The sequence below is a fragment of the Oncorhynchus keta genome, chromosome 34, assembly GCF_023373465.1.
Source record: "Oncorhynchus keta strain PuntledgeMale-10-30-2019 chromosome 34, Oket_V2, whole genome shotgun sequence".
Taxonomy (NCBI): domain Eukaryota; kingdom Metazoa; phylum Chordata; class Actinopteri; order Salmoniformes; family Salmonidae; genus Oncorhynchus; species Oncorhynchus keta.
This window is the reverse complement of record NC_068454.1, coordinates 78,931,383-78,957,412: the sequence shown is the minus strand read 5'-3', so window position 1 is coordinate 78,957,412 and position 26,030 is coordinate 78,931,383. Positions and strand designations below refer to the sequence as shown.

The 26,030-nt window shown below is 52.1% G+C and overlaps 1 protein-coding gene across 1 annotated transcript in view; it reads right to left on the bottom strand.

Annotated features, from left to right (window-relative positions):
- The window catches only part of LOC118379684 (histone-lysine N-methyltransferase ASH1L-like), a 43,617-nt gene that overhangs the window by 5,063 nt on the left and 12,524 nt on the right, over window positions 1–26,030 (bottom strand). The window contains 5 exon segments of the mRNA XM_052495202.1: window positions 2,961–3,049; window positions 3,160–3,333; window positions 3,629–3,944; window positions 16,563–18,335; window positions 18,338–20,865. Coding sequence (XP_052351162.1) covers window positions 2,961–3,049; window positions 3,160–3,333; window positions 3,629–3,944; window positions 16,563–18,335; window positions 18,338–19,982 — 3,997 coding nt within the window. The 5' untranslated portion in view covers window positions 19,983–20,865.

Below are 26,030 nucleotides of genomic sequence, written 5' to 3'. Positions count from 1 at the left end.
TCTTCGAAAGCCCAGTTAACAAACAGATGACAGCCCATTTCGAATCCCACCATACCTTCTCTGCTGTGCAATCCGGTTTCCGAGCTGGTCATGGGTACACCTCAGCCACGCTCAAGGTACTAAACGATATCATAACCACCATCAATAAAAAACAGTACTGTGCAGCTGTATTCATCGACCTGGCCAAGGCTTTCGACTCTGTCAATCACCACATTCTTATCGGCAGATTCAACAGCCTTGGTTTCTCAAATGACTGCCCCGTCTGTTTCACCAACTACTTCTCAGATAGAGTTCAGTGTGTCAAATCGGAGGGCTTGTTGTCCAGACCTCTGGCACTCTCTATGGGGGTACCACAGGGTTCAATTCTCGGGCCAACTCTTTTCTCTGTATATATCAAAGATGATGCTCTTGCTGCGGGTGATTCCTTGATCAACCTCTACGCAGACGACACCATTCTGTATACATCTGGCCCTTCTTTGGACACTGTGTTAACAAACCCCCAAACAAGCCTCAATGTCATACAACACTCCTTCCGTGCCGTGGCCTCCAACTGCTCTTAAATGCTAGTAAAACTAAATGCATGCTCTTCAACCGATCGCTGCCGGCACCTGCCCGCCCGACCAGCATCACAAATCTGGATGGTTCTGACTTAGAATATGTCAGCCCCCCCCTTGGGTTGTACCGTGGCGGAGATATTTGTGGGCTATACTCGGCCTTGTCTCAGGATGGTAAGTTGGTGGTTGAAGATATCCCTCTAGTGGTGTGGGGGCTGTGCTTTGGCAAAGTGGGTGGGGTTATATCCTTCCTGTTTGGCCCTGTCCGGGGGTGTCCTCGGATGGGGCCACAGTGTCTCCTGACCCCTCCTGTCTCAGCCTCCAGTATTTATGCTGCAGTAGTTTATGTGTCGGGGGGCTAGGGTCAGTTTGTTATATCTGGAGTACTTCTCCTGTCCTATTCGGTGTCCTGTGTGAATCTAAGTGTGCGTTCTCTAATTCTCTCCTTCTCTCTTTCTTTCTCTCTCTCGGAGGACCTGAGCCCTAGGACCATGCCCCAGGACTACCTGACATGATGACTCCTTGCTGTCCCCAGTCCACCTGGCCATGCTGCTGCTCCAGTTTCAACTGGCCTGGGCCCTAGGACCATGTCCCAGGACTACCTGACATGAGGACTCCTTGCTGTCCCCAGTCCACCTGGCCATGCTCCTGCTCCAGTTTCAACTGTTCTGCCTTACTATTATTCAACCATGCTGGTCATTTATGAACATTTGAACATCTTGGCCACGTTCTGTTATAATCTCCACCCGGCACAGCCAGAAGAGGACTGGCCACCCCACATATGCTCTCTCTAATTCTCTCTTTCTTTCTCTCTCTCGGAGGACCTGAGCCCTAGGACCGTGCCCCAGGACTACCTGACATGATGGCTCCTTGCTGTCCCCAGTCCACCTGACTGTGCTGCTGCTCCAGTTTCAACTGTTCTGCCTTATTATTATTCGACCATGCTGGTCATTTATGAACATTTGAACATCTTGGTCATGTTCTGTTATAATCTCTACCCGGCACAGCCAGAAGAGGACTGGCCACCCCACATAGCCCGGTTCCTCTCTAGGTTTCTTCCTAGGTTTTGGCCTTTCTAGGGAGTTTTTCCTAGCCACCGTGCTTTTACACCTGCATTGTTTGCTGTTTGGGGTTTTAGGCTGGGTTTCTGTACAGCACTTTGAGATATCAGCTGATGTACGAAGGGCTATATAAATAAATTTGATTTGATTTGATTTGGACAACTACAAATACTTAGGTGTCTGGATAGACTGTAAACTCTCCTTCCAGACTCACATTAAACATCTCCAATCCTAAATTAAATCCAGAATCGGCTTCCTATTTCGTAACAAAGCATCCTTCACTCACGCTGCCAAACATACCCTCGTAAAACTGACTATTCTACTGATCCTTGACTTCGGTGATGTCATTTACAAATTAACCTCCAACACTCTACTCAGCAAACTGGATGCAGTCTATCACAGTGCCATCCGTTTTGTCACCAAAGCCCCATATACCACCCACCACTGCGACCTGTATGCTCTCGTCGGCTGGCCCTCGCTACATATTCGTCGCCAAACCCATTGGCTCCAGGTCATTTATAAGTCTATGCTAGTTAAAGTACCACCTTATCTCAGCTCACTGGTCACCATTGCAGCACCCACCCGTAGCACGCGCTCCAGCAGGTATATCTCACTGGTTATCCCCAAAGCCAACACCCCCTTTGGCCACCTTTCCTTCCAGTTGTCTGCTGCCAATGACTGGAACGAATTGCAAAAATCGCTTAATTTGGAGACTTATATTTCCCTCACTAACTTAAACATCAGCTATCTTAGCAGCTTACCGATCGCTGCAGCTGTAAACAGCCCATCTAACCTCCTACCTCATCCCCAAATTGTTTTAATTTACTTTTTTTGCCCTTTTGCACACCAGTATTTCTACTTGCACATCATCATCTGCACATCTATCACTCCAGTGTTAATTTGCTAAATTGTAATTACTTCGCTACTATGGCCTATTTATTGCCTTACCTCCTCACGCCATTTGCACACACTGTATATAGACTTTCTTTCTATTGTGTTATTGACTGTACGCTTGTTTATCCCATGTGTAACTCTGTGTTGTTGTCTGTGTTGCACTGCTTTGCTTTATCATGGCCAGGTCGCAGTTGTTTTATTTTTTTATTTATTTTACCTTTATTTAACCAGGCAAGTCAGTTAAGAACAAATTCTTATTTTCAATGACGGCCTAGGAACAGTGGGTTAATAACTGCCTGTTCAGGGGCAGAACGACAGATTTGTACCTTGTCGGCTCGGAGGTTTGAACTTGCAACCTTCCGGTTACTAGTCTAGCGCTCTAACCACTAGGCTACCCTACCGTTCTCAACTGGCCTACCTGGTTAAATAAAATAAATAAAAACTCACTCACCAACATGTATGGGAGCAGGCAGGAGGCTGTAGTCTTGTAGTCCTGGTGTATATTCCAGTCTCTCTCTGTTCAGTTGGTTCTGAGAGGGACTGGGGAAGAGACACATTTACACAATTAAATTAATAGAATACACACCATTTGTGAAATCAATTCAGAGTATGTGAAGTTAGTTTGTATGAACAGGTGCATGATAACTCACTCTGTAGTTTTGTAGTCATCTGAGTAGAGCCCCGCTCTCTGAAACCTCTTCCTAGGCAGCTGGTCAGCTCCCTTATCTGATTGGCTGGCCGGGGTTAGGGATGGAGTTTGGGTTAGCTCTGATTGGCCTGTGCATATGGAGGGGGTGTGGGTGACTGGCTCACCTTCACCAGAACTAAGAGGAAGGAATAAAGTGAGAGAGCGAGAGATAGGATAGAGAGAAAGGGCACTGGCTTAGCACACAGTGCTGTCAACCATGTGTTAATATACGTTGTCTGTGTGAAGTATTAAGTCTTCAGGGCACATCTAGCAGCTAGTTGCAGAGTATGTAAAATAGCATGCATTTTCTAGACTTTCTCAGTAATGCTTTGATCGCTGTGGGAGTGAAATGTTGTTGCGTTAAACTTTGCGACCATCTGCGAGGGCACTCGCTGGGTCAGTTGGGATAAGGGTGAGTTCTGATGGTTTACCTTTGGAGACAGGATGGATGCTCAACCTCCTCTTTCTCAATGTGCCTCCTCTTCCGTCTTCTCCTCCTCTGGCTCTGAATCACAGCTTCAATCACCTCTTGTACTGAATCTCCTCCTCCTCTTCCTCTGTTTCTGTCTCTGTTCTGGTCGTCCGTCTCAGTTGGAGAGTTTGGTTGGCTTGTAGGAGAGAGGAAGGGGGAGACCAAAGGGGAGGCTAGAGGGTTCTTCCTGGGTCGTCCAGGCCCTCTCTTAGCCCCAAAACTTTGACCGGTTCTCAGCCACTTCAGTTGCCTCCTGCTCAGGTCATAGTGTGGGTCTTGAGTCCAGAGAGAAGTCATTGGAGCAAGGACAGGGAGCGAGAGAGAGAGATGAGAGAGAGTTGGGAGACAGAGGGAGGAGAAAGGGAATGATTGGGAAATAAAGAGAGGGGAAGAGAGAGAGAGGAGAGGTGTATATGTATCAGTAACTGAAACAGCAGCAGATGGGGTGACTCTACACTTCCTTTGCACTGCTGCCTGGTATTCCCCTCAAATCATATACTCCCCTTCTGGGAATCACAACAAGCAGAGTCAAGCACGCACGCACGCACACATACACCAGAGGAGGCTGGTGGAATGAGCTTTAGGAGAACGGGCTCATTGTAGTGGCTGGAATAGAATCATTGGAACAGAGTCAATCTTTCCATGTATTTGATGTGTTTGGTACCATTCCACTGATTCCATTCCAGGCATTACAAAGAGCCCGTCCACCTATATCTCCTCCCACAAGCCCCCTCTGGTATACACACACACACACACACACACACACACACACACACACACACACACACACACACACACACACACAGGCAAACACCACACACACACACACACACACACACACACACACACACACACACACACACACACACACACACACACACACACACACAAATTATACATTAGAATGTGTGTGCTGGGCTGTGTGTGTGTGTTCTCAGTCACATATGTGTCTGGTTAGATGATGTGTGACTCTCTAACTCTCTCCCTCTGCCCTCCCTCACTATCAGTCCCCCGCCATACTACTATCCATCACTTCTCCTCAAGTATCTCCTTTCTTCCCATATTTCCAAAATTTCCCAACAATAACACTGACTGAGCAGACTTTCCTTCTAGGGTTTTTCCACCCAGGCAGTGTACAGGACAGTATGTTGGCCAGCCAGGCAGGCAGTGTAGAGTACAGTATGTTGACCAGCCAGCCAGGCAGTGTACAGTATAGTATGTTGACCAGCCAGCCAGGCAGTGTACAGTATAGTATGTTGGCCAGCCAGCCAGCCAGGCAGTGTACAGTATAGTATGTTGGCCAGCCAGCCAGCCAGGCAGTGTACAGTACAGCATGTTGACCAGCCAGCCAGCCAGGCAGTGTAGAGTATAGTATGTTGGCCAGCCAGGCAGTGTACAGTATAGTATGTTGGCCAGCCAGCCAGGCAGTGTACAGTATAGTATGTTGGCCAGCCAGGCAGTTTACAGTATAGTATGTTGGCCAGCCAGCCAGCCAGGCAGTGTGCAGTATAGTATGTTGACCAGCCAGCCAGCCAGGAAGTGTACAGTACAGTATGTTGACCAGCCAGACAGCCAGGCAGTGTACAGTACAGTATGTTGACCAGCCAGCCAGCCAGGCAGGCAGTGTACAGTATAGTATGTTGACCAGCCAGCCAGCCAGCCAGGCAGTGTACAGTACAGTATGTTGGCCAGCCATGCACTGTACAGTACAGTATGTTGACCAGCCAGCCAGGCAGTGTACAGTATAGTATGTTGGCCAGCCAGGCAGTGTACAGTATAGTATGTTGGCCAGCCAGCCAGGCAGTGTACAGTATAGTATGTTGGCCAGCCAGCCAGGCAGTGTACAGTACAGTATGTTGGCCAGCCAGGCAGTGTACAGTATAGTATGTTGGCCAGCCAGCCAGGCAGTGTACAGTACAGTATGTTGGCCAGCCAGGCAGTGTACAGTATTGTATGTTGGCCAGCCAGGCAGTTTACAGTATAGTATGTTGGCCAGCCAGGCAGTGTACAGTACAGTATGTTGGCCAGCCAGGCAGTGTACAGTATAGTATGTTGGCCAGCCAGCCAGGCAGTGTACAGTATAGTATGTTGGCCAGCCAGCCAGCCAGGCAGTGTACAGTACAGCATGTTGACCAGCCAGCCAGGCAGTGTACAGTATAGTATGTTGGCCAGCCAGGCAGTGTACAGTATAGTATGTTGGCCAGCCAGGCAGTGTACAGTACAGTATGTTGGCCAGCCAGGCAGTGTACAGTATAGTATGTTGGCCAGCCAGCCAGCCAGGCAGTGTACAGTATAGTATGTTGACCAGCCAGCCAGGCAGTGTACAGTACAGTATGTTGGCCAGCCAGGCAGTGTACAGTATAGTATGTTGGCCAGCCAGGCAGTGTACAGTACAGTATGTTGGCCAGCCAGGCAGTGTACAGTATAGTATGTTGACCAGCCAGCCAGGCAGTGTACAGTATAGTATGTTGACCAGCCAGCCAGGCAGTGTACAGTACAGTATGTTGGCCAGCCAGGCAGTGTACAGTACAGTATGTTGGCCAGCCAGCCAGGCAGTGTACAGTACAGTATGTTGGCCAGCCAGGCAGTGTACAGTATAGTATGTTGACCAGCCAGACAGTGTACAGTATAGTATGTTGGCCAGCCAGGCAGTGTACAGTACAGTATGTTGACCATCCAGGCAGGCAGTGTACAGTACAGTATGTTGACCAGCCAGCCAGGCAGTGTACAGTACAGTATGTTGACCATCCAGGCAGGCAGTGTACAGTACAGTATGTTGACCAGCCAGCCAGGCAGTGTACAGTACAGTATGTTGACCATCCAGGCAGGCAGTGTACAGTACAGTATGTTGACCAGCCAGCCAGGCAGTGTACAGTACAGTATGTTGGCCAGCCAGGCAGTGTACAGTACAGTATGTTGACCATCCAGGCAGGCAGTGTACAGTACAGTATGTTGGCCAGCCAGGCAGTGTACAGTATAGTATGTTGACCAGCCAGCCAGGCAGTGTACAGTACAGTATGTTGGCCAGCCAGGCAGTGTACAGTATAGTATGTTGACCAGCCAGCCAGGCAGTGTACAGTACAGTATGTTGACCAGCCAGCCAGGCAGTGTACAGTACAGTATGTTGGCCAGCCAGGCAGTGTACAGTATAGTATGTTGACCAGCCAGCCAGGCAGTGTACAGTACAGTATGTTGGCCAGCCAGGCAGTGTACAGTATAGTATGTTGACCAGCCAGCCAGGCAGTGTACAGTATAGTATGTTGACCAGCCAGCCAGCCAGTGTACAGTACAGTATGTTGGCCAGCCAGGCAGTGTACAGTATAGTATGTTGACCAGCCAGCCAGGCAGTGTACAGTACAGTATGTTGACCAGCCAGCCAGCCAGGCAGTGTACAGTACAGCATGTTGACCAGCCAGGCAGGCAGTGTACAGTATAGTATGTTGGCCAGCCAGCCAGGCAGTGTACAGTACAGTATGTTGACCATCCAGGCAGGCAGTGTACAGTACAGTATGTTGACCAGCCAGCCAGGCAGTGTACAGTACAGTATGTTGGCCAGCCAGGCAGGGTACAGTATAGTATGTTGACCAGCCAGCCAGGCAGTGTACAGTACAGTATGTTGACCAGCCAGCCAGCCAGGCAGTGTACAGTACAGCATGTTGACCAGCCAGGCAGGCAGTGTACAGTATAGTATGTTGACCAGCCAGCCAGGCAGTGTACAGTACAGTATGTTGACCAGCCAGCCAGCCAGGCAGTGTACAGTACAGTATGTTGACCAGCCAGCCAGCCAGGCAGTGTACAGTACAGCATGTTGACCAGCCAGCCAGGCAGTGTACAGTACAGTATGTTGGCCAGCCAGGCAGTGTACAGTATAGTATGTTGGCCAGCCAGGCAGTGTACAGTATAGTATGTTGACCAGCCAGCCAGGCAGTGTACAGTATAGTATGTTGACCAGCCAGCCAGGCAGTGTACAGTATAGTATGTTGGCCAGCCAGGCAGTGTACAGTACAGTATGTTGGCCAGCCAGCCAGGCAGTGTACAGTACAGTATGTTGGCCAGCCAGGCAGTGTACAGTATAGTATGTTGACCAGCCAGGCAGGCAGTGTACAGTACAGTATGTTGACCATCCAGGCAGGCAGTGTACAGTACAGTATGTTGACCAGCCAGCCAGGCAGTGTACAGTACAGTATGTTGGCCAGCCAGGCAGTGTACAGTATAGTATGTTGACCAGCCAGCCAGGCAGTGTACAGTACAGTATGTTGACCAGCCAGCCAGCCAGGCAGTGTACAGTACAGCATGTTGACCAGCCAGGCAGGCAGTGTACAGTATAGTATGTTGACCAGCCAGCCAGGCAGTGTACAGTACAGTATGTTGACCAGCCAGCCAGCCAGGCAGTGTACAGTACAGTATGTTGACCAGCCAGCCAGCCAGGCAGTGTACAGTACAGCATGTTGAACAGCCAGGCAGGCAGTGTACAGTACAGTATGTTGGCCAGCCAGGCAGTGTACAGTATAGTATGTTGGCCAGCCAGCCAGGCAGTGTGCAGTACAGTATGTTGGCCAGCCAGGCAGTGTACAGTATAGTATGTTGGCCAGCCAGGCAGTGTACAGGACAGTATGTTGGCCAGCCAGGCAGTGTACAGTACAGTATGTTGGCAAGCCAGCCAGCCAGGCAGTGTACAGTACAGCATGTTGACCAGCCAGCCAGCCAGGCAGTGTACAGTACAGCATGTTGACCAGCCAGCCAGCCAGGCAGTGTACAGTACAGTATGTTGGCCAGCCAGGCAGTGTACAGTATAGTATGTTGGCCAGCCAGCCAGCCAGCCAGGCAGTGTACAGTATAGTATGTTGGCCAGCCAGCCAGCCAGGCAGTGTACAGTACAGTATGTTGGCCAGCCAGCCAGGCAGTGTACAGTACAGTATGTTGACCAGCCAGCCAGGCAGTGTACAGTACAGTATGTTGGCCAGCCAGGCAGTGTACAGTATAGTATGTTGGCCAGCCAGCCAGGCAGTGTACAGTACAGTATGTTGGCCAGCCAGGCAGTGTACAGTATAGTATGTTGACCAGCCAGGCAGGCAGTGTACAGTACCGTATGTTGGCCAGCCAGGCAGTGTACAGTACAGTATGTTGGCCAGCCAGCCAGGCAGTGTACAGTACAGTATGTTGGCCAGCCAGGCAGTGTACAGTACAGTATGTTGGCCAGCCAGGCAGTGTACAGTACAGTATGTTGACCAGCCAGGCAGGCAGTGTACAGTACAGTATGTTGACCAGCCAGCCAGGCAGTGAACAGTACAGTATGTTGGCCAGCCAGGCAGTGTACAGTATAGTATGTTGACCAGCCAGCCAGGCAGTGTACAGTACAGTATGTTGGCCAGCCAGGCAGTGTACAGTACAGTATGTTGGCCAGCCAGGCAGTGTACAGTATAGTATGTTGGCCAGCCAGCCAGGCAGTGTACAGTATGTTGACCAGCCAGGCAGTGTACAGTACAGTATGTTGGCCAGCCAGGCAGGCAGGCAGTGTACAGTACAGTATGTTGGCCAGCCAGCCAGGCAGTGTACAGTATGTTGACCAGCCAGGCAGTGTATAGTATAGTATGTTGACCAGCCAGCCAGCCAGTGTACAGTACAGTATGTTGGCCAGCCAGCCAGCCAGTGTACAGTACAGTATGTTGGCCAGCCAGGCAGTGTACAGTATAGTATGTTGACCAGCCAGCCAGGCAGTGTACAGTACAGTATGTTGGCCAGCCAGGCAGTGTACAGTATAGTATGTTGACCAGCCAGCCAGGCAGTGTACAGTACAGTATGTTGACCAGCCAGCCAGGCAGTGTACAGTACAGTATGTTGGCCAGCCAGGCAGTGTACAGTATAGTATGTTGACCAGCCAGCCAGGCAGTGTACAGTACAGTATGTTGGCCAGCCAGGCAGTGTACAGTATAGTATGTTGACCAGCCAGCCAGGCAGTGTACAGTATAGTATGTTGACCAGCCAGCCAGCCAGTGTACAGTACAGTATGTTGGCCAGCCAGGCAGTGTACAGTATAGTATGTTGACCAGCCAGCCAGGCAGTGTACAGTACAGTATGTTGACCAGCCAGCCAGCCAGGCAGTGTACAGTACAGCATGTTGACCAGCCAGGCAGGCAGTGTACAGTATAGTATGTTGACCAGCCAGCCAGGCAGTGTACAGTACAGCATGTTGACCAGCCAGCCAGCCAGGCAGTGTACAGTACAGTATGTTGGCCAGCCAGGCAGTGTACAGTATAGTATGTTGACCAGCCAGCCAGGCAGTGTACAGTATAGTATGTTGACCAGCCAGCCAGGCAGTGTACAGTACAGTATGTTGGCCAGCCAGCCAGGCAGTGTACAGTACAGCATGTTGACCAGCCAGCCAGCCAGGCAGTGTACAGTATAGTATGTTGGCCAGCCAGCCAGGCAGTGTACAGTATAGTATGTTGGCCAGCCAGCCAGGCAGTGTACAGTATAGTATGTTGGCCAGCCAGGCGGTGTACAGTATAGTATGTTGGCCAGCCAGGCGGTGTACAGTACAGTATGTTGGCCAGCCAGCCAGCCAGGCAGTGTACAGTACAGCATGTTGACCAGCCAGCCAGCCAGGCAGTGTACAGTATAGTATGTTGGCCAGCCAGCCAGGCAGTGTACAGTACAGCATGTTGACCAGCCAGCCAGCCAGGCAGTGTACAGTACAGCATGTTGACCAGCCAGCCAGCCAGGCAGTGTACAGTATAGTATGTTGGCCAGCCAGCCAGCCAGGCAGTGTACAGTACAGCATGTTGACCAGCCAGCCAGCCAGGCAGTGTACAGTATAGTATGTTGGCCAGCCAGCCAGCCAGGCAGTGTACAGTATAGTATGTTGACCAGCCAGCCAGCCAGGCAGTGTACAGTACAGTATGTTGACCAGCCAGCCAGCCAGGCAGTGTACAGTATAGTATGTTGACCAGCCAGCCAGGCAGGCAGTGTACAGTATCGTATGTTGACCAGCCAGCCAGCCAGGCAGTGTACAGTATAGTATGTTGACTAGCCAGCCAGGCAGTGTACAGTATAGTATGTTGACCAGCCAGCCAGCCAGCCAGGCAGTGTACAGTACAGTATGTTGGCCAGCCAGGCAGTGTACAGTATAGTATGTTGACCAGCCAGCCAGGCAGTGTACAGTACAGTATGTTGACCAGCCAGCCAGGCAGTGTACAGTATAGTATGTTGACCAGCCAGCCAGGCAGTGTACAGTACAGTATGTTGACCAGCCAGCCAGGCAGTGTACAGTACAGTATGTTGGCCAGCCAGGCAGTGTACAGTATAGTATGTTGGCCAGCCAGCCAGGCAGTATACAGTACCGTATGTTGGCCAGCCAGGCAGTGTACAGTATAGTATGTTGGCCAGCCAGGCAGTGTACAGTATAGTATGTTGACCAGCCAGGCAGTGTACAGTACAGTATGTTGACCAGCCAGGCAGTGTACAGTACAGTATGTTGGCCAGCCAGGCAGTGTACAGTATAGTATGTTGGCCAGCCAGGCAGTGTACAGTATAGTATGTTGGCCAGCCAGGCAGTGTACAGTACAGTATGTTGACCAGCCAGGCAGTGTACAGTACAGTATGTTGGCCAGCCAGGCAGTGTACAGTATAGTATGTTGGCCAGCCAGGCAGTGTACAGTATAGTATGTTGGCCAGCCAGGCAGTGTACAGTACAGTATGTTGGCCAGCCAGGCAGTGTACAGTACAGTATGTTGGCCAGCCAGGCAGTGTACAGTATAGTATGTTGGCCAGCCAGGCAGTGTACAGTACAGTATGTTGGCCAGCCAGGCAGTGTACAGTATAGTATGTTGACCAGCCAGCCAGGCAGTGTACAGTATAGTATGTTGACCAGCCAGGCAGTGTACAGTACAGTATGTTGGCCAGCCAGGCAGTGTACAGTATAGTATGTTAGCCAGGCAGTGTACAGTATAGTATGTTGGCCAGCCAGGCAGTGTACAGTACAGTATGTTGACCAGCCAGCCAGCCAGGCAGTGTACAGTATAGTATGTTGACCAGCCAGCCAGCCAGGCAGTGTACAGTACAGTATGTTGACCAGCCAGCCAGCCAGGCAGTGTACAGTACAGCATGTTGACCTGCCAGCCAGGCAGTGTACTTTATAGTATGTTGACCAGCCAGCCAGGGAGTGTACAGTACAGTATGTTGACCAGCCAGGCAGGCAGTGTACAGTATAGTATGTTGACCAGCCAGGCAGGCAGTGTACAGTATAGTATGTTGACCAGCCAGCCAGGCAGTGTACAGTACAGTATGTTGACCAGCCAGCCAGGCAGTGTACAGTATAGTATGTTGACCAGCCAGGCAGGCAGTGTACAGTATAGTATGTTGACCAGCCAGGCAGGCAGTGTACAGTATAGTATGTTGACCAGCCAGGCAGGCAGTGTACAGTATAGTATGTTGACCAGCCAGGCAGTGTACAGTATAGTATGTTGACCAGCCAGCCAGGCAGTGTACAGTACAGTATGTTGACCAGCCAGGCAGGCAGTGTACAGTATAGTATGTTGACCAGCCAGGCAGGCAGTGTACAGTACAGTATGTTGACCAGCCAGCCAGGCAGTGTACAGTACAGTATGTTGACCAGCCAGGCAGGCAGTGTACAGTATAGTATGTTGACCAGCCAGGCAGTGTACAGTACAGTATGTTGACCAGCCAGCCAGGCAGTGTACAGTACAGTATGTTGACCAGCCAGGCAGGCAGTGTACAGTATAGTATGTTGACCAGACAGGCAGGCAGTGTACAGTACAGTATGTTGACCAGCCAGCCAGGCAGTGTACAGTACAGTATGTTGACCAGCCAGGCAGGCAGTGTACAGTATAGTATGTTGACCAGCCAGGCAGGCAGTGTACAGTATAGTATGTTGACCAGCCAGGCAGTGTACAGTATAGTATGTTGACCAGCCAGCCAGGCAGTGTACAGTACAGTATGTTGACCAGCCAGGCAGGCAGTGTACAGTATAGTATGTTGACCAGCCAGGCAGGCAGTGTACAGTACAGTATGTTGACCAGCCAGCCAGGCAGTGTACAGTACAGTATGTTGACCAGCCAGGCAGGCAGTGTACAGTATAGTATGTTGACCAGCCAGGCAGTGTACAGTACAGTATGTTGACCAGCCAGCCAGGCAGTGTACAGTATAGTATGTTGACCAGCCAGGCAGTGTACAGTACAGTATGTTGACCAGCCAGCAGGCAGTGTAGGGTACCGTATGTTGACCAGCCAGCCAGGCAGTGTACAGTACAGTATGTTGACCAGCCAGGCAGTGTACAGTACAGTATGTTGACCAGCCAGCAGGCAGTGTAGGGTACCGTATGTTGACCAGCCAGCCAGGCAGTGTACAGTACAGTATGTTGACCAGCCAGGCAGGCAGTGTACAGTATATTATGTTGACCAGCCAGCCAGGCAGTGTACAGTACAGTATGTTGGCCAGCCAGGCAGTGTACAGTACAGTATGTTGGCCAGCCAGCCAGGCAGTGTACAGTACAGCATGTTGACCAGCCAGCCAGCCAGGCAGTGTACAGTATAGTATGTTGGCCAGCCAGCCAGCCAGGCAGTGTACAGAACAGTATGTTGACCAGCCAGGCAGTGTAAAGTATAGTATGTTGACCAGCCAGCCAGCCAGGCAGTGTACAGTACAGTATGTTGACCAGCCAGCCAGCCAGGCAATGTACAGTACAGTATGTTGGCCAGCCAGGCAGTGTACAGTACAGTATGTTGACCAGCCAGCCAGCCAGCCAGGCAGTGTACAGTACAGTATGTTGGCCAGCCAGCCAGGCAGCCAGGCAGTGTACAGTACCGTATGTTGACCAGCCAGGCAGGCAGTGTACAGTATAGTATGTTTACCAGCCAGGCAGGCAGTGTACAGTATAGTATGTTGACCAGCCAGCCAGGCAGTATACAGTACAGTATGTTGACCAGCCAGCCGGGCAGTGTACAGTACAGTATGTTGACCAGCCAGGCAGTGTACAGTACAGTATGTTGACCAGCCAGCCAGGCAGTGTACAGTACAGTATGTTGACCAGCCAGGCAGTGTACAGTACAGTATGTTGACCAGCCAGCCAGGCAGTGTACAGTACCATATGTTGACCAGCCAGCCAGGCAGTGTACAGTATAGTATGTTGACCAGCCAGCCAGGCAGTGTACAGTACAGTATGTTGACCAGCCAGCCAGGCGGTGTACAGTACAGTATGTTGACCAGCCAGGCAGTGTACAGTACAGTATGTTGACCAGCCAGCCAGCCAGGCAGTGTACAGTACAGTATGTTGGCCAGCTAGGCAGTGTACAGTATAGTATGTTGGCCAGCCAGGCAGTGTACAGTACAGTATGTTGACCAGCCAGCCAGGCAGTGTACAGTATAGTATGTTGACCAGCCAGGCAGGCAGTGTAAAGTACAGTATGTTGACCAGCCAGCCAGGCAGTGTACAGTATGTTGGCCAGCCAGCCAGGCAGACAGTGTACACTACATTGGCCATGCAGGCAGCCAGGCAGACAGTGTACAGTATGTTGGCCAGCCAGGCAGACAGTGTACACTACATTGGCCATGCAGGCAGACAGACAGTGTACACTACATTGGCCATGCAGGCAGCCAGACAGATAGTGTACAGTACATTGGCCATGCAGGCAGCCAGCCAGACAGTGTACAGTACATTGGCCATGCAGGCAGCCAGCCAGCCAGACAGTGTACACTACATTGGCCATGCAGTCAGCCAGCCAGACAGTGTACAGTACATTGGCCATGCAGGCAGCCAGACAGACAGTGTACAGTACATTGGCCATGCAGGCAGCCAGCCAGACAGTGTACAGTACATTGGCCATGCAGGCAGCCAGACAGACAGTGTACAGTACATTGGCCACGCAGTCAGCCAGACAGTGTACAGTACATTGGCCATGCAGGCGGCCAGCCAGACAGCCAGCCAGACAGTGTACAGTATGTTGGCCAGCCAGCCAGACAGACAGTGCACAGTATGTTGGCCATGCAGGCAGCCAGACAGACAGTGTACAGTATGTTGGCCATGCAGGCAGCCAGCCAGACAGTGTACAGTATGTTGGCCATGCAGGCAGCCAGCCAGACAGTGTACAGTATGTTGGCCATGCAGGCAGCCAGACAGACAGTGTACAGTATGTTGGCCATGCAGGCAGCCAGCCAGACAGTGTACAGTATGTTGGCCATGCAGGCAGCCAGCCAGACAGTGTACAGTATGTTGGCCATGCAGGCAGCCAGCCAGACAGTGTACAGTATGTTGGCCATGCAGGCAGCCAGCCAGACAGTGTACAGTATGTTGGCCATGCAGGCAGCCAGACAGACAGTGTACAGTATGTTGGCCATGCAGGCAGCCAGCCAGACAGTGTACAGTATGTTGGCCATGCAGGCAGCCAGCCAGACAGTGTACAGTATGTTGGCCAGCCAGCCAGACAGACAGTGTACAGTATGTTGGCCATGCAGGCAGCCAGCCTGACAGTGTACAGTATGTTGGCCAGCCAGCCAGACAGACAGTGTACAGTATGTTGGCCATGCAGGCAGGCAGACAAGCAGCAGCTGAGACAGTGACACATGAACAGGACTATACATAGAGACTGGTGGTTAACTAATGACTGTGTTCTGCTCATAGCTTCATAGCCCAGGGCTCAAACAGCACAGCAGGCAGCCAACTTCACAACCAGAGACATTTCTAAGATCTCTGGCAGATCGGACTGGAAGGGTTATTAACAGACTGTGAGAATGAACCAATAAATGAGGGGGAAATAATGTGTGTGTGAGTGTACTGCCCCCAGCCTCCCTCTCCTGTGTGCGTGTGTGAGTGTACTGCCCCCAGCCTTCCTCTCCTGTGTGCGTGTGTGAGTGTACTGCCCCCAGCCCCCCTCTCCTGCGTGCGTGTGTGAGTGTACTGCCCCCAGCCTCCCTCTCCTGTGTGCGTGTGTGAGTGTACTGCCCCCAGCCCCCTCTCCTGCGTGCGTGTGTGTGAGTGTACTGCCCCCAGCCTCCCTCTCCTGTGTGCGTGTGTGAGTGTACTGCCCCCAGCCTCCCTCTCCTGCGTGCGTGTGTGAGTGTACTGCCCCCAGCCTCCCTCTCCTGCGTGCGTGTGTGAGTGTACTGCCCCCAGCCCCCCTCTCCTGCGTGCGTGTGTGAGTGTACTGCCCCCAGCCTCCCTCTCCTGCGTGCGTGTGTGAGTGTACTGCCCCCAGCCCCCTCTCCTGCGTGCGTGTGTGAGTGTACTGCCCCCAGCCCCCTCTCCTGCGTGCGTGTGTGAGTGTACTGCCCCCAGCCTCCCTCTCCTGCGTGCGTGTGTGAGTGTACTGCCCCCAGCCTCCCTCTCCTGCGTGCGTGTGTGAGTGTACTGCCCCCAGCCTCCCTCTCCTGCGTGCGTGTGTGAGTGTACTGCCCCCAGCCTCCCTCTCCTGCTTGCGTGTGTGAGTGTACTGCCCCCAGCCTTCCTCTCCTGCGTGCGTGTGTGAGTGTACTGCCCCCAGCCTCCCTCTCCTGCGTGCGTGTGTGAGTGTACTGCCCCCAGCCCCCTCTCCTGCTTGCGTGTGTGAGTGTACGCGTGCGTGTATATGTGACAGTTCATGTGTCATGCAGGTTCTCTGTTCAAGACTGTAACTTGCTGTGGTAATAAAAAGAACAGAGACTAATTTCCTCCCCAATATCATGTCTGATGTACTGATTACATACACCTGAGAGAAGGACAGTCTACCAACCTTACTACGGTCTCTGCTATGTGAAAACCTGCTGTCACTGTAGTATGTCTAGCCTGGGTGCCTGGCTTCAATAATATTCTCACTCACTCACTCACTCACTCACTCACTCACTCACTCACTCACTCACTCACTCACTCACTCACTCACTCACTCACTCACTCACTGTCTCACCTGTGCCTCTCCTCTCTGTCTGTGATGGCTCCTCACTCCTCAGTGACCCATCTTGATTCCCTGGTCTCAAATTGTCTCTTCCGCTCCTCATGTCCCTCCCACTGGTGGCAGAGGAGGTGAAGAGGTTGGTGTGTGCTGGGGGGGTGAAGGTGCTGTGACAGGGTGTGTGTCTCTCCCCCACCTCTCTCTCTGACCCCCCCACAGCGGCTGACCTCTGCCCTTCTGTCAGAGTGCCCCAGGTGGGATCGAGGGGTCTGAATCCTGCCCCCAGCCCCCCTCTCCTCAGCCAGGGGTTCTGCCGAACCCCCCAGCCCTCCCCGAAAGAGGACAGGTGAGAGGAGCCTAGACAGGTGAGGGGTGTGTGCTTGAGCCTCTCTGATGATGATGATGATGAAGAGGCTGGTTTAGCAGAAGCAGAGAAGAAAGAATAGGGGTATTTGCCGTGCCTATGTTGCCGTGGAGACTCCATCAACCCAGCACTCCCTTGTCCTCCAGTCTTTCTACTTCCTCCTGATCCTGTGGTGAACTCTGACCTTAGCTGTGACCCGGCAACTCTCTCATCCTCTTCTTCCTTTCCATCACGATCACGCTGTCTGTGACGATGTTTGTGTCTGAGCTTGTGTTCACTCCCCCCACAGACACAGGACTGACCAGGGATGGACCCTGATGGACAGGATCGGACCCCGGCCCTCTTTCCCTCACCCATAACCCCCACGTCCTCACCTCCACCTCCACCCAACCCAGCCTCCCTCAGCTGCCTGCTCCTCCTCCTGTGGAACCTGGCTGGGTTGAGGAGGAGGTGAGGGGGGTGGAGGTGGGGGGCGTAGGGGTGAGGGGGAGGCAGGGGAAAGGAGGGGTGGAGATTTTGGTAATGGGCCATGGTCAGAGGATAGCCTCTGTAGTAGCCAAAACCCAGAGGCATGGGGGTGATGGAAGAGGTGGTGGAGGAGGCCAGGGGGGTACTGAGAGAGGAGGGGTGGAGGTGCCCTGTGATACCCTGTAAGGCACACCTCCGCCCCTGGCCACAGTCACTCTGGTCTAAGGACTCACAGGGCTTGGTGGGACAGCCACACCTCAACCTCAGCTCTGGCTTTCTGCTGCCATAAGGCAGGCCGTGGGGGGGGTGGGGGTGGAGCGGGGAGAAGGAGGGGTGAGGGGGGTGAGACAGGGGGTGAGGCGAGTAGTATCCACTCAAGTCGATTCTGTAAACGTTTGAGCGGAAATTTTGCGATGACAATAATGAAGAGTGGCGTCTTTTCTCCCCACTCTCATCGAGATCCTGCCCCAATCCAGCTCTGGCCCAATCACGGTGGCGACCGATGCGGACCTCGCTGAACTGCCCAATGAGATCGTCTAGTTCAGAGAGGAAGTCTGGGTCGTGCGCGTGCATGAGCAGGTGCTGGTACTTCCTCTTGTGTTTGTGTTTCTGTCTCTTGTGTGTGTTGTGCCCTAGGCAGGGGCAGAGGTCCAGGTGGGAGCGCTGGTTGTGCCCTAGGCAGGGGCAGGGGGGGCAGGTATAGGGACATTCGTACCCCCTCCGCCTGTGCCTGTGTCTGTCTCTGGGTTCCACTAAGTCAGAAGGAGCCGTGTGTCTGGGGGAGGCAGAGGGGGGAGAGGGGGGTGAGGCTGACACTTTGATAGGTGAGGGTACAGGGGGGGGGTGTTCTAGTAACATGGAGGGTGAGGGTTGTCTCTGACCCTTCAGGTTGACCCCTAAACCTGTCCGGAACACTGACCGGGTGACATCTGAGGTCATTCCCATGGTTACACCCCCTCTCCTCGGCCCCTCCTCTCCCCCCTCTCTGAGATAGTGTTGTGGTCCATTCCAATCACACTATCACTAGGCAACATCTCCTTGCTGTGTGATTTACTGATAGGTGAGGCTGTGGCCTCTTTCAGGTGTGTGGGGAAGACAGGCAGATGGGGGTAAAGAGGGTGAGGAAGAGGAGGAGAAGAGAGTCTGCTGGAGTGATGGTGGAAGAGGGGATGTCGTCCCTGACCTGGAGAACTCCTCTTTAGGGAGGGAGAGAGGGATGAGCAGGAGGAGAAGGAGGAGGAGAGAGGACGTGGCGATGCGCAGGAGGAGGAGGGTGAGGGGAGGGAGAAGGTGTGGGGGAGGAAGAGGGACGGAGCAGGTTCTGTGCAGCCTCCATCACTGTAAGGGCTCTGGGCTCCACTGGAGTGGGTGAGAGATGGGGAGGGGAATGGGTGAGAGAGGGGAGGATGGGGCTGGGGACAGGAGAAGAGAGAGGAACTAGAGAGACTGGTGAACAGTGTGGACTGAGAGGCAGGGTTAGAGTTAGCTGGAGCTTTGGGTTTGCGTCCTCTCCTCTTCCCCATGTAGATGGTCCCCCTCTTACTCACGTTGATCTGGGGACCTAGTTTACCCCCAAAGGAGGAGGACAGGGAGGGTGCTGTGGCCGACCCACACACCCCTCCTGCACACCCACGAGAGTTCTCTCTACCTCCCTCTCTTCCTCTCCCCTCCTTTCCCCCTCCACACCCAGAAAGCATTTCCCTGAGTAGCCTCCTCTTCTTCCTCCTCTTCATCTCTCCTATGATGCTCCTCATCCTCAGCTTCCTGTTCCCCTTTTCAGAGGGGAAGTCTTTACCCCCCTCCTCACCTCCAGAGGGGGTCAGTGTACCCCTGTTCTGGTCCTGGAGAGTCTGTTTGGGGAGGAGGGGGGAGGGGGGCAGCCGTTTGGGGCGACCTCGTTTCTTGGGCGTGGGGTTGGGGCTAGAGGGATTGGTGAGGGTGGGACTGTGATCCAGCACTGGGTTGAGCACATGGGGGTCCGGAGTCTCATCATGCCCATGAGGGAGCATCTCAGCTTGGGTAGGTTTAGGGGAGTGTCTGGGTTGGGGTTCGTCCAAGCTCCAGGTTTGGGATTTGGGGCGACCCCTTTTTCTGGCCTGATTGAAGGGACGGTCAGATCCAGGTAAAGGGCTAGGGTCAGAGGTCAACAGGTGAGACTGTGTGGGGGATGGGGGTCGCCCTGCTGGTCTGGGTCTCACAGGGGTGGAGGTAGAAGGGGAGAGGGAGGACGGACTGGAGGGTGGGGGAACGGAGGGGGCTAGGCATGACTCAGCAGACCGAAGGTTGGGTGAGTTGGTAGTTGCGGGTGTCTGGGGGGTAGTGGGGGATGTCTGAGGGGTAGTGGGGGTCTGTGGGACAACTAAGGGGGCATCTTGGCGGCCATCTGGGTTCTCTGCCAGTCTCTGTGCCCGGTTCACCAGCCTGGTCCAGCTTGGCCGTCGGGTTTTACGCTTCTTCAGCGGACGGCTGTCCTGCTCTCGGGGAGGTAGGAGGAGAGGAAGAGTGGAGAGAGAGAGAGGGAGGAGGGAGGGAAGTGAGGGAAGAGGAGGCAGTGGATGGGTTGGAGGGAGAGACAGTGGGTCTTGAGGGAGCACCAGTATCATCTGATTCCCATGTTCTGCTGGTCAGGTCTGGGCTGGGTGTACTTGTCTTCCTGCTCTGAACCTCAGACATCTGACACTTTGTAGAAGAGGGCGATTTATTAATCCTCAAGTCTCTGGGCTTCTCTCTTTCCTTGTCCTCGTCCCCATTTCTCTCCTCCTTCCCCATCATATCCCTCCTGCTCTCATCCATCCCAGTTCCCTCCTTCCCTCTCTCATTTCTGTCCATCTTTGCACTCTCATTCCTCCCTCTGTCCTCCTTCCCTTTCCCCTTCTCCCCTCTCTTACCCTTCCCTTTCTCACCCCTCGCTTTGTCATCTTTCTCTTTCTTCTTCTTGGCTTTCTCCTCCTTCCCTCTCTCATTTCCCACAGAGGACGGTAGTAATGGTCCCCTGCTCAGGCTGGTGAGGGAGGCAGCAGGACTCAGTCTCCCATCAGCCACTGGGGCTCCTCTCTGGTCTAGAAGTAGGGGTGTGGATGGGGGTGGTGTAGGAGGGCAGCTGAAGCCTGTAGTCCTGTCCTGGGCTGCAAGGTTAGCCTGATGGGGGCTGGAGGCTGGAGGTCTTGTTGTTGAGTTCACGTTAGTGCGGGCGGCTGAGCAAGAACAGTTCTGTTTGCGACCTTTGACCTTTGTGAGTCTGGTAGGATGGCAGGTGACTGTAGGTACTCCCCCATTCAGCATACCTCCATCACCCTTAACACCTGCCTCACCGCTAGGGTCCTTTACCAAAGGGGAATGGGGGGATGAAGCTGTGGGGTCAGAGGCGATTGCCTGGTCCATTTGGGCAGGTGAGGGTAGTTTGCTGTGGGCATCAGGTGGGTCAGGGTGCCTTGGTTTCTCCGTTAGGGTGTCTGACTTCTTATAGCCCAGGTTCACAGGGACCTGCTGGGATGAAAACATGGTTATAAACACATTGTTATCAGATCAGATTGGTAATTTATTATGTCATCTATCAGAAAAGATCTAGGTAATTTACAGGTAAGGATTTTAATATAATCCAACATATTTTAAATAAATATTTCTTCAAAAGAATCCCGGTTAGACCTATGATAGATTTCTGTTAATGTATTACAACATTTATATTTTCTAATAATTTACAGCATTGTGCCCTTGCTAACAAGGAAGTAGAGGTATGTAAATGTGATGGGTTTCAGAGCTGCATAGTTCATTAGCATTAGTGGGTCAGAGAGAGGACAGGGAGAGGAAAGAGAAAGAGGGAGGGAAAAGGAGAGCAAACAAGAGAGAGAAACAGTAAGGGTGGGGTGCTGGTGCAAGCCTGTTGGAAGACAGCTAAAGGACACAATGACAGAGAGAGAGAGAAACAGTAAGGGTGGGGTGCTGGTGCAAGCCTGTTGGAAGACAGCTAAAGGACACAATGACAGAGAGAGAGAAACAGTAAGGGTGGGGTGCTGGTGCAAGCCTGTTGGAAGACAGCTAAAGGACACAATGCCAGAGAGAGAGAGAAACAGTAAGGGTGGGGTGCTGGTGCAAGCCTGTTGGAAGACAGCTAAAGGACACAATGACAGAGAGAGAGAGAAACAGTAAGGGTGGGGTGCTGGTGCAAGCCTGGGGTGCTGGACACAATGCAGAGCCTGTTGGAAGACAGCTAAAGGACACAATGAGAGAGAGAGAGAAACAGTAAGGGTGGGGTGCTGGTGCAAGCCTGCTGGAAGACAGCTAAAGGACACAATGACGGAGAGAGAGAAACAGTAAGGGTGGGGTGCTGGTGCAAGCCTGTTGGAAGACAGCTAAAGGACACAATGACAGAGAGAGAGAAACAGTAAGGGTGGGGTGCTGGTGCAAGCCTGTTGGAAGACAGCTAAAGGACACAATGACAGAGAGAGAGAGAACAGTAAGGGTGGGGTGCTGGTGCAAGCCTGTTGGAAGACAGCTAAAGGACACAATGACAGAGAGAGAAAACAGTAAGGGTGGGGTGCTGGTGCAAGCCTGCTGGGAGACAGCTAAAGGACACAATGACAGAGAGAGAGTGAAACAGTAAGGGTGGGGTGCTGGTGCAAGCCTGCTGGAAGACAGCTAAAGGACACAATGACAGAGGACACAATGACAGAGAGAGAGAAACAGTAAGGGTTGGGTGCTGGTGCAAGCCTGTTGGAAGACAGCTAAAGGACACAATGACAGAGAGAGAGAAACAGTAAGGGTTGGGTGCTGGTGCAAGCCTGTTGGAAGACAGCTAAAGGACACAATGACAGAGAGAGAGAAACAGTAAGGGTGGGGGGGTGCTGGTGCAAGCCTGTTGGAAGACAGCTAAAGGACACAATGACAGAGAGAGAGAAACAGTAAGGGTGGGGTGCTGGTGCAAGCCTGTTGGAAGACAGCTAAAGGACACAATGACAGAGAGAGAAAAACAGTAAGGGTGGGGTGCTGGTGCAAGCCTGTTGGAAGACAGCTAAAGGACACAATGACAGAGAGAGAGAAACAGTAAGGGTGGGGTGCTGGTGCAAGCCTGTTGGAAGACAGCTAAAGGACACAATGACAGAGAGAGAGAAACAGTAAGGGTGGGGTGCTGGTGAAAGCCTGTTGGAAGACAGCTAAAGGACACAATGACACAATGACAGAGAGAGAAACAGTAAGGGTGGGGTGCTGGTGCAAGCCTGTTGGAAGACAGCTAAAGGACACAATGACAGAGAGAGAGAGAAACAGTAAGGGTGGGGTGCTGGTGCAAGCCTGTTGGAAGACAGCTAAAGGACACAATGCCAGAGAGAGAGAGAAACAGTAAGGGTGGGGTGCTGGTGCAAGCCTGTTGGAAGACAGCTAAAGGACACAATGACAGAGAGAGAGAGAAACAGTAAGGGTGGGGTGCTGGTGCAAGCCTGTTGGAAGACAGCTAAAGGACACAATGAGAGAGAGAGAGAGAAACAGTAAGGGTGGGGTGCTGGTGCAAGCCTGCTGGAAGACAGCTAAAGGACACAATGACAGAGAGAGAGAGAAACAGTAAGGGTGGGGTGCTGGTGCAAGCCTGTTGGAAGACAGCTAAAGGACACAATGACAGAGAGAGAGAGAAACAGTAAGGGTGGGGTGCTGGTGCAAGCCTGTTGGAAGACAGCTAAAGGACACAATGACAGAGAGAGAGAGAGAAACAGTAAGGGTGGGGTGCTGGTGCAAGCCTGTTGGAAGACAGCTAAAGGACACAATGACAGAGAGAGAGAAACAGTAAGGGTGGGGTGCTGGTGCAGTGTTGGGAGACAGCTAAAGGACACAATGACAGAGGAGAGTGAAACTGGGTGGGGTGCAAAGCCTGCTGGAAGACAGCTAAAGGACACAATGACAGAGAGAGAGAAACAGTGAAACAGTAAGGGACACAATGGGGTGCTGGTGCAAGCCTGTTGGAAGACAGCTAAAGGACACAATGACAGAGAGAGAGAAACAGTAAGGGTTGGGTGCTGGTGCAAGCCTGTTGGAAGACAGCTAAAGGACACAATGACAGAGAGAGAGAAACAGTAAGGGTGGGGTGCTGGTGCAAGCCTGTTGGAAGACAGCTAAAGGACACAATGACAGAGAGAGAGAAACAGTAAGGGTGGGGTGCTGGTGCAAGCCTGTTGGAAGACAGCTAAAGGACACAATGACAGAGAGAGAGAGAAACGGTAAGGGTGGGGTGCTGGTGCAAGCCTGCTGGAAGACAGCTAAAGGACACAATGACAGAGAGAGAGAAACAGTAAGGGTTGGGTGCTGGTGCAAGCCTGTTGGAAGACAGCTAAAGGACACAATGACAGAGAGAGAGAAACAGTAAGGGTGGGGTGCTGGTGCAAGCCTGTTGGAAGACAGCTAAAGGACACAATGACAGAGAGAGAGAAACAGTAAGGGTGGGGTGCTGGTGCAAGCCTGTTGGAAGACAGCTAAAGGACACAATGACAGAGAGAGAGAAACAGTAAGGGTGGGGTGCTGGTGCAAGCCTGTTGGAAGACAGCTAAAGGACACAATGACAGAGAGAGAGAAACAGTAAGGGTGGGGTGCTGGTGCAAGCCTGTTGGAAGACAGCTAAAGGACACAATGACAGAGAGAGAGAAACAGTAAGGGTGGGGTGCTGGTGCAAGCCTGTTGGAAGACAGCTAAAGGACACAATGACAGAGAGAGAGAAACAGTAAGGGTGGGGTGCTGGTGCAAGCCTGCTGGAAGACAGCTAAAGGACACAATGACAGAGAGAGAGAGAAACAGTAAGGGTGGGGTGCTGGTGCAAGCCTGTTGGAAGACAGCTAAAGGACACAATGACAGAGAGAGAGAAACAGTCAGGGTGGGGTGCTGGTGCAAGCCTGTTGGAAGACAGCTAAAGGACACAATGACAGAGAGAGAGAAACAGTAAGGGTGGGGTGCTGGTGCAAGCCTGTTGGAAGACAGCTAAAGGACACAATGACAGAGAGAGAGAAACAGTAAGGGTGGGGTGCTGGTGCAAGCCTGTTGGAAGACAGCTAAAGGACACAATGACAGAGAGAGAGAGAAACAGTAAGGGTGGGGTGCTGGTGCAAGCCTGTTGGAAGACAGCTAAAGGACACAATGACAGAGAGAGAGAAAACAGTAAGGGTGGGGTGCTGGTGCAAGCCTGCTGGAAGACAGCTAAAGGACACAATGACAGAGAGAGAGAAACAGTAAGGGTGGGGTGCTGGTGCAAGCCTGTTGGAAGACAGCTAAAGGACACAATGACAGAGAGAGAGAAACAGTCAGGGTGGGGTGCTGGTGCAAGCCTGTTGGAAGACAGCTAAAGGACACAATGACAGAGAGAGAGAAACAGTAAGGGTGGGGTGCTGGTGCAAGCCTGTTGGAAGACAGCTAAAGGACACAATGACAGAGAGAGAGAGAAACAGTAAGGGTGGGGTGCTGGTGAAAGCCTGTTGGAAGACAGCTAAAGGACACAATGACAGAGAGAGAGAAACAGTAAGGGTGGGGTGCTGGTGCAAGCCTGTTGGAAGACAGCTAAAGGACACAATGACAGAGAGAGAGAGAAACAGTAAGGGTGGGGTGCTGGTGCAAGCCTGTTGGAAGACAGCTAAAGGACACAATGACAGAGAGAGAGAAAACAGTAAGGGTGGGGTGCTGGTGCAAGCCTGTTGGAAGACAGCTAAAGGACACAATGACAGAGAGAGAGAAACAGTAAGGGTGGGGTGCTGGTGCAAGCCTGTTGGAAGACAGCTAAAGGACACAATGACAGAGAGAGAGAGAAACAGTAAGGGTGGGGTGCTGGTGCAAGCCTGTTGGAAGACAGCTAAAGGACACAATGACAGAGAGAGAGAGAAACAGTAAGGGTGGGGTGCTGGTGCAAGCCTGTTGGAAGACAGCTAAAGGACACAATGACAGAGAGAGAGAGAAACAGTAAGGGTGGGGTGCTGGTGCAAGCCTGTTGGAAGACAGCTAAAGGACACAATGACAGAGAGAGAGAAACAGAAAGAGACAGAAAGAGAGGAAGAGAGAGGAAAAGAGAGAGCGAGATAGAAGAGGAGAGAGCGAGAGAAAGAGAGAAATTAGGACACATGGGAGGAGAGAAGCTGAGGTGATGGAGACTGAAATGAGGTTGACCCGGCAAGAGGAGAAATTGAGCGATCGAGAAAGAGAGAGAGAGGTGGAGAGAAAGAGAAATGAGAGCAGGTAGAGTAAAGAGGGGAGGTAAAAATAGACAGAGAGAAAGAGACAGGGTAGAGAGAGAACTAGAGAGAAAGGCAGCTGTGCTATTGGTAGCTATAAATGGCCACGAATAGAGATGAGGAGGCTTGAGATTTCATGCTTGTCCTGTAATTTGGGAGCTGCGTTATTGCAGCCTGACTGGTGTTTGCAGCTAAAGCAATAATCTACTCTCTGGGGTGGGTGATTGTCATAAGAGCTGATGGACCAATGTCTGGATCAGCTGCTAATAGTTGCTGTGCTGTGTGACTATTAATAGTCCTGTTCTCTATATTCTAATGCACCACTGCTGCTGCTGTTTAAGTTCCTCTATCCAGACAATCACTCACTTGACCTTATTATTATTAGAAACCATTAGGAACCGCTGAGTGTTCTGGACCGGATAACACGCCTGGATGAATAGGAAACACACATACTGAACA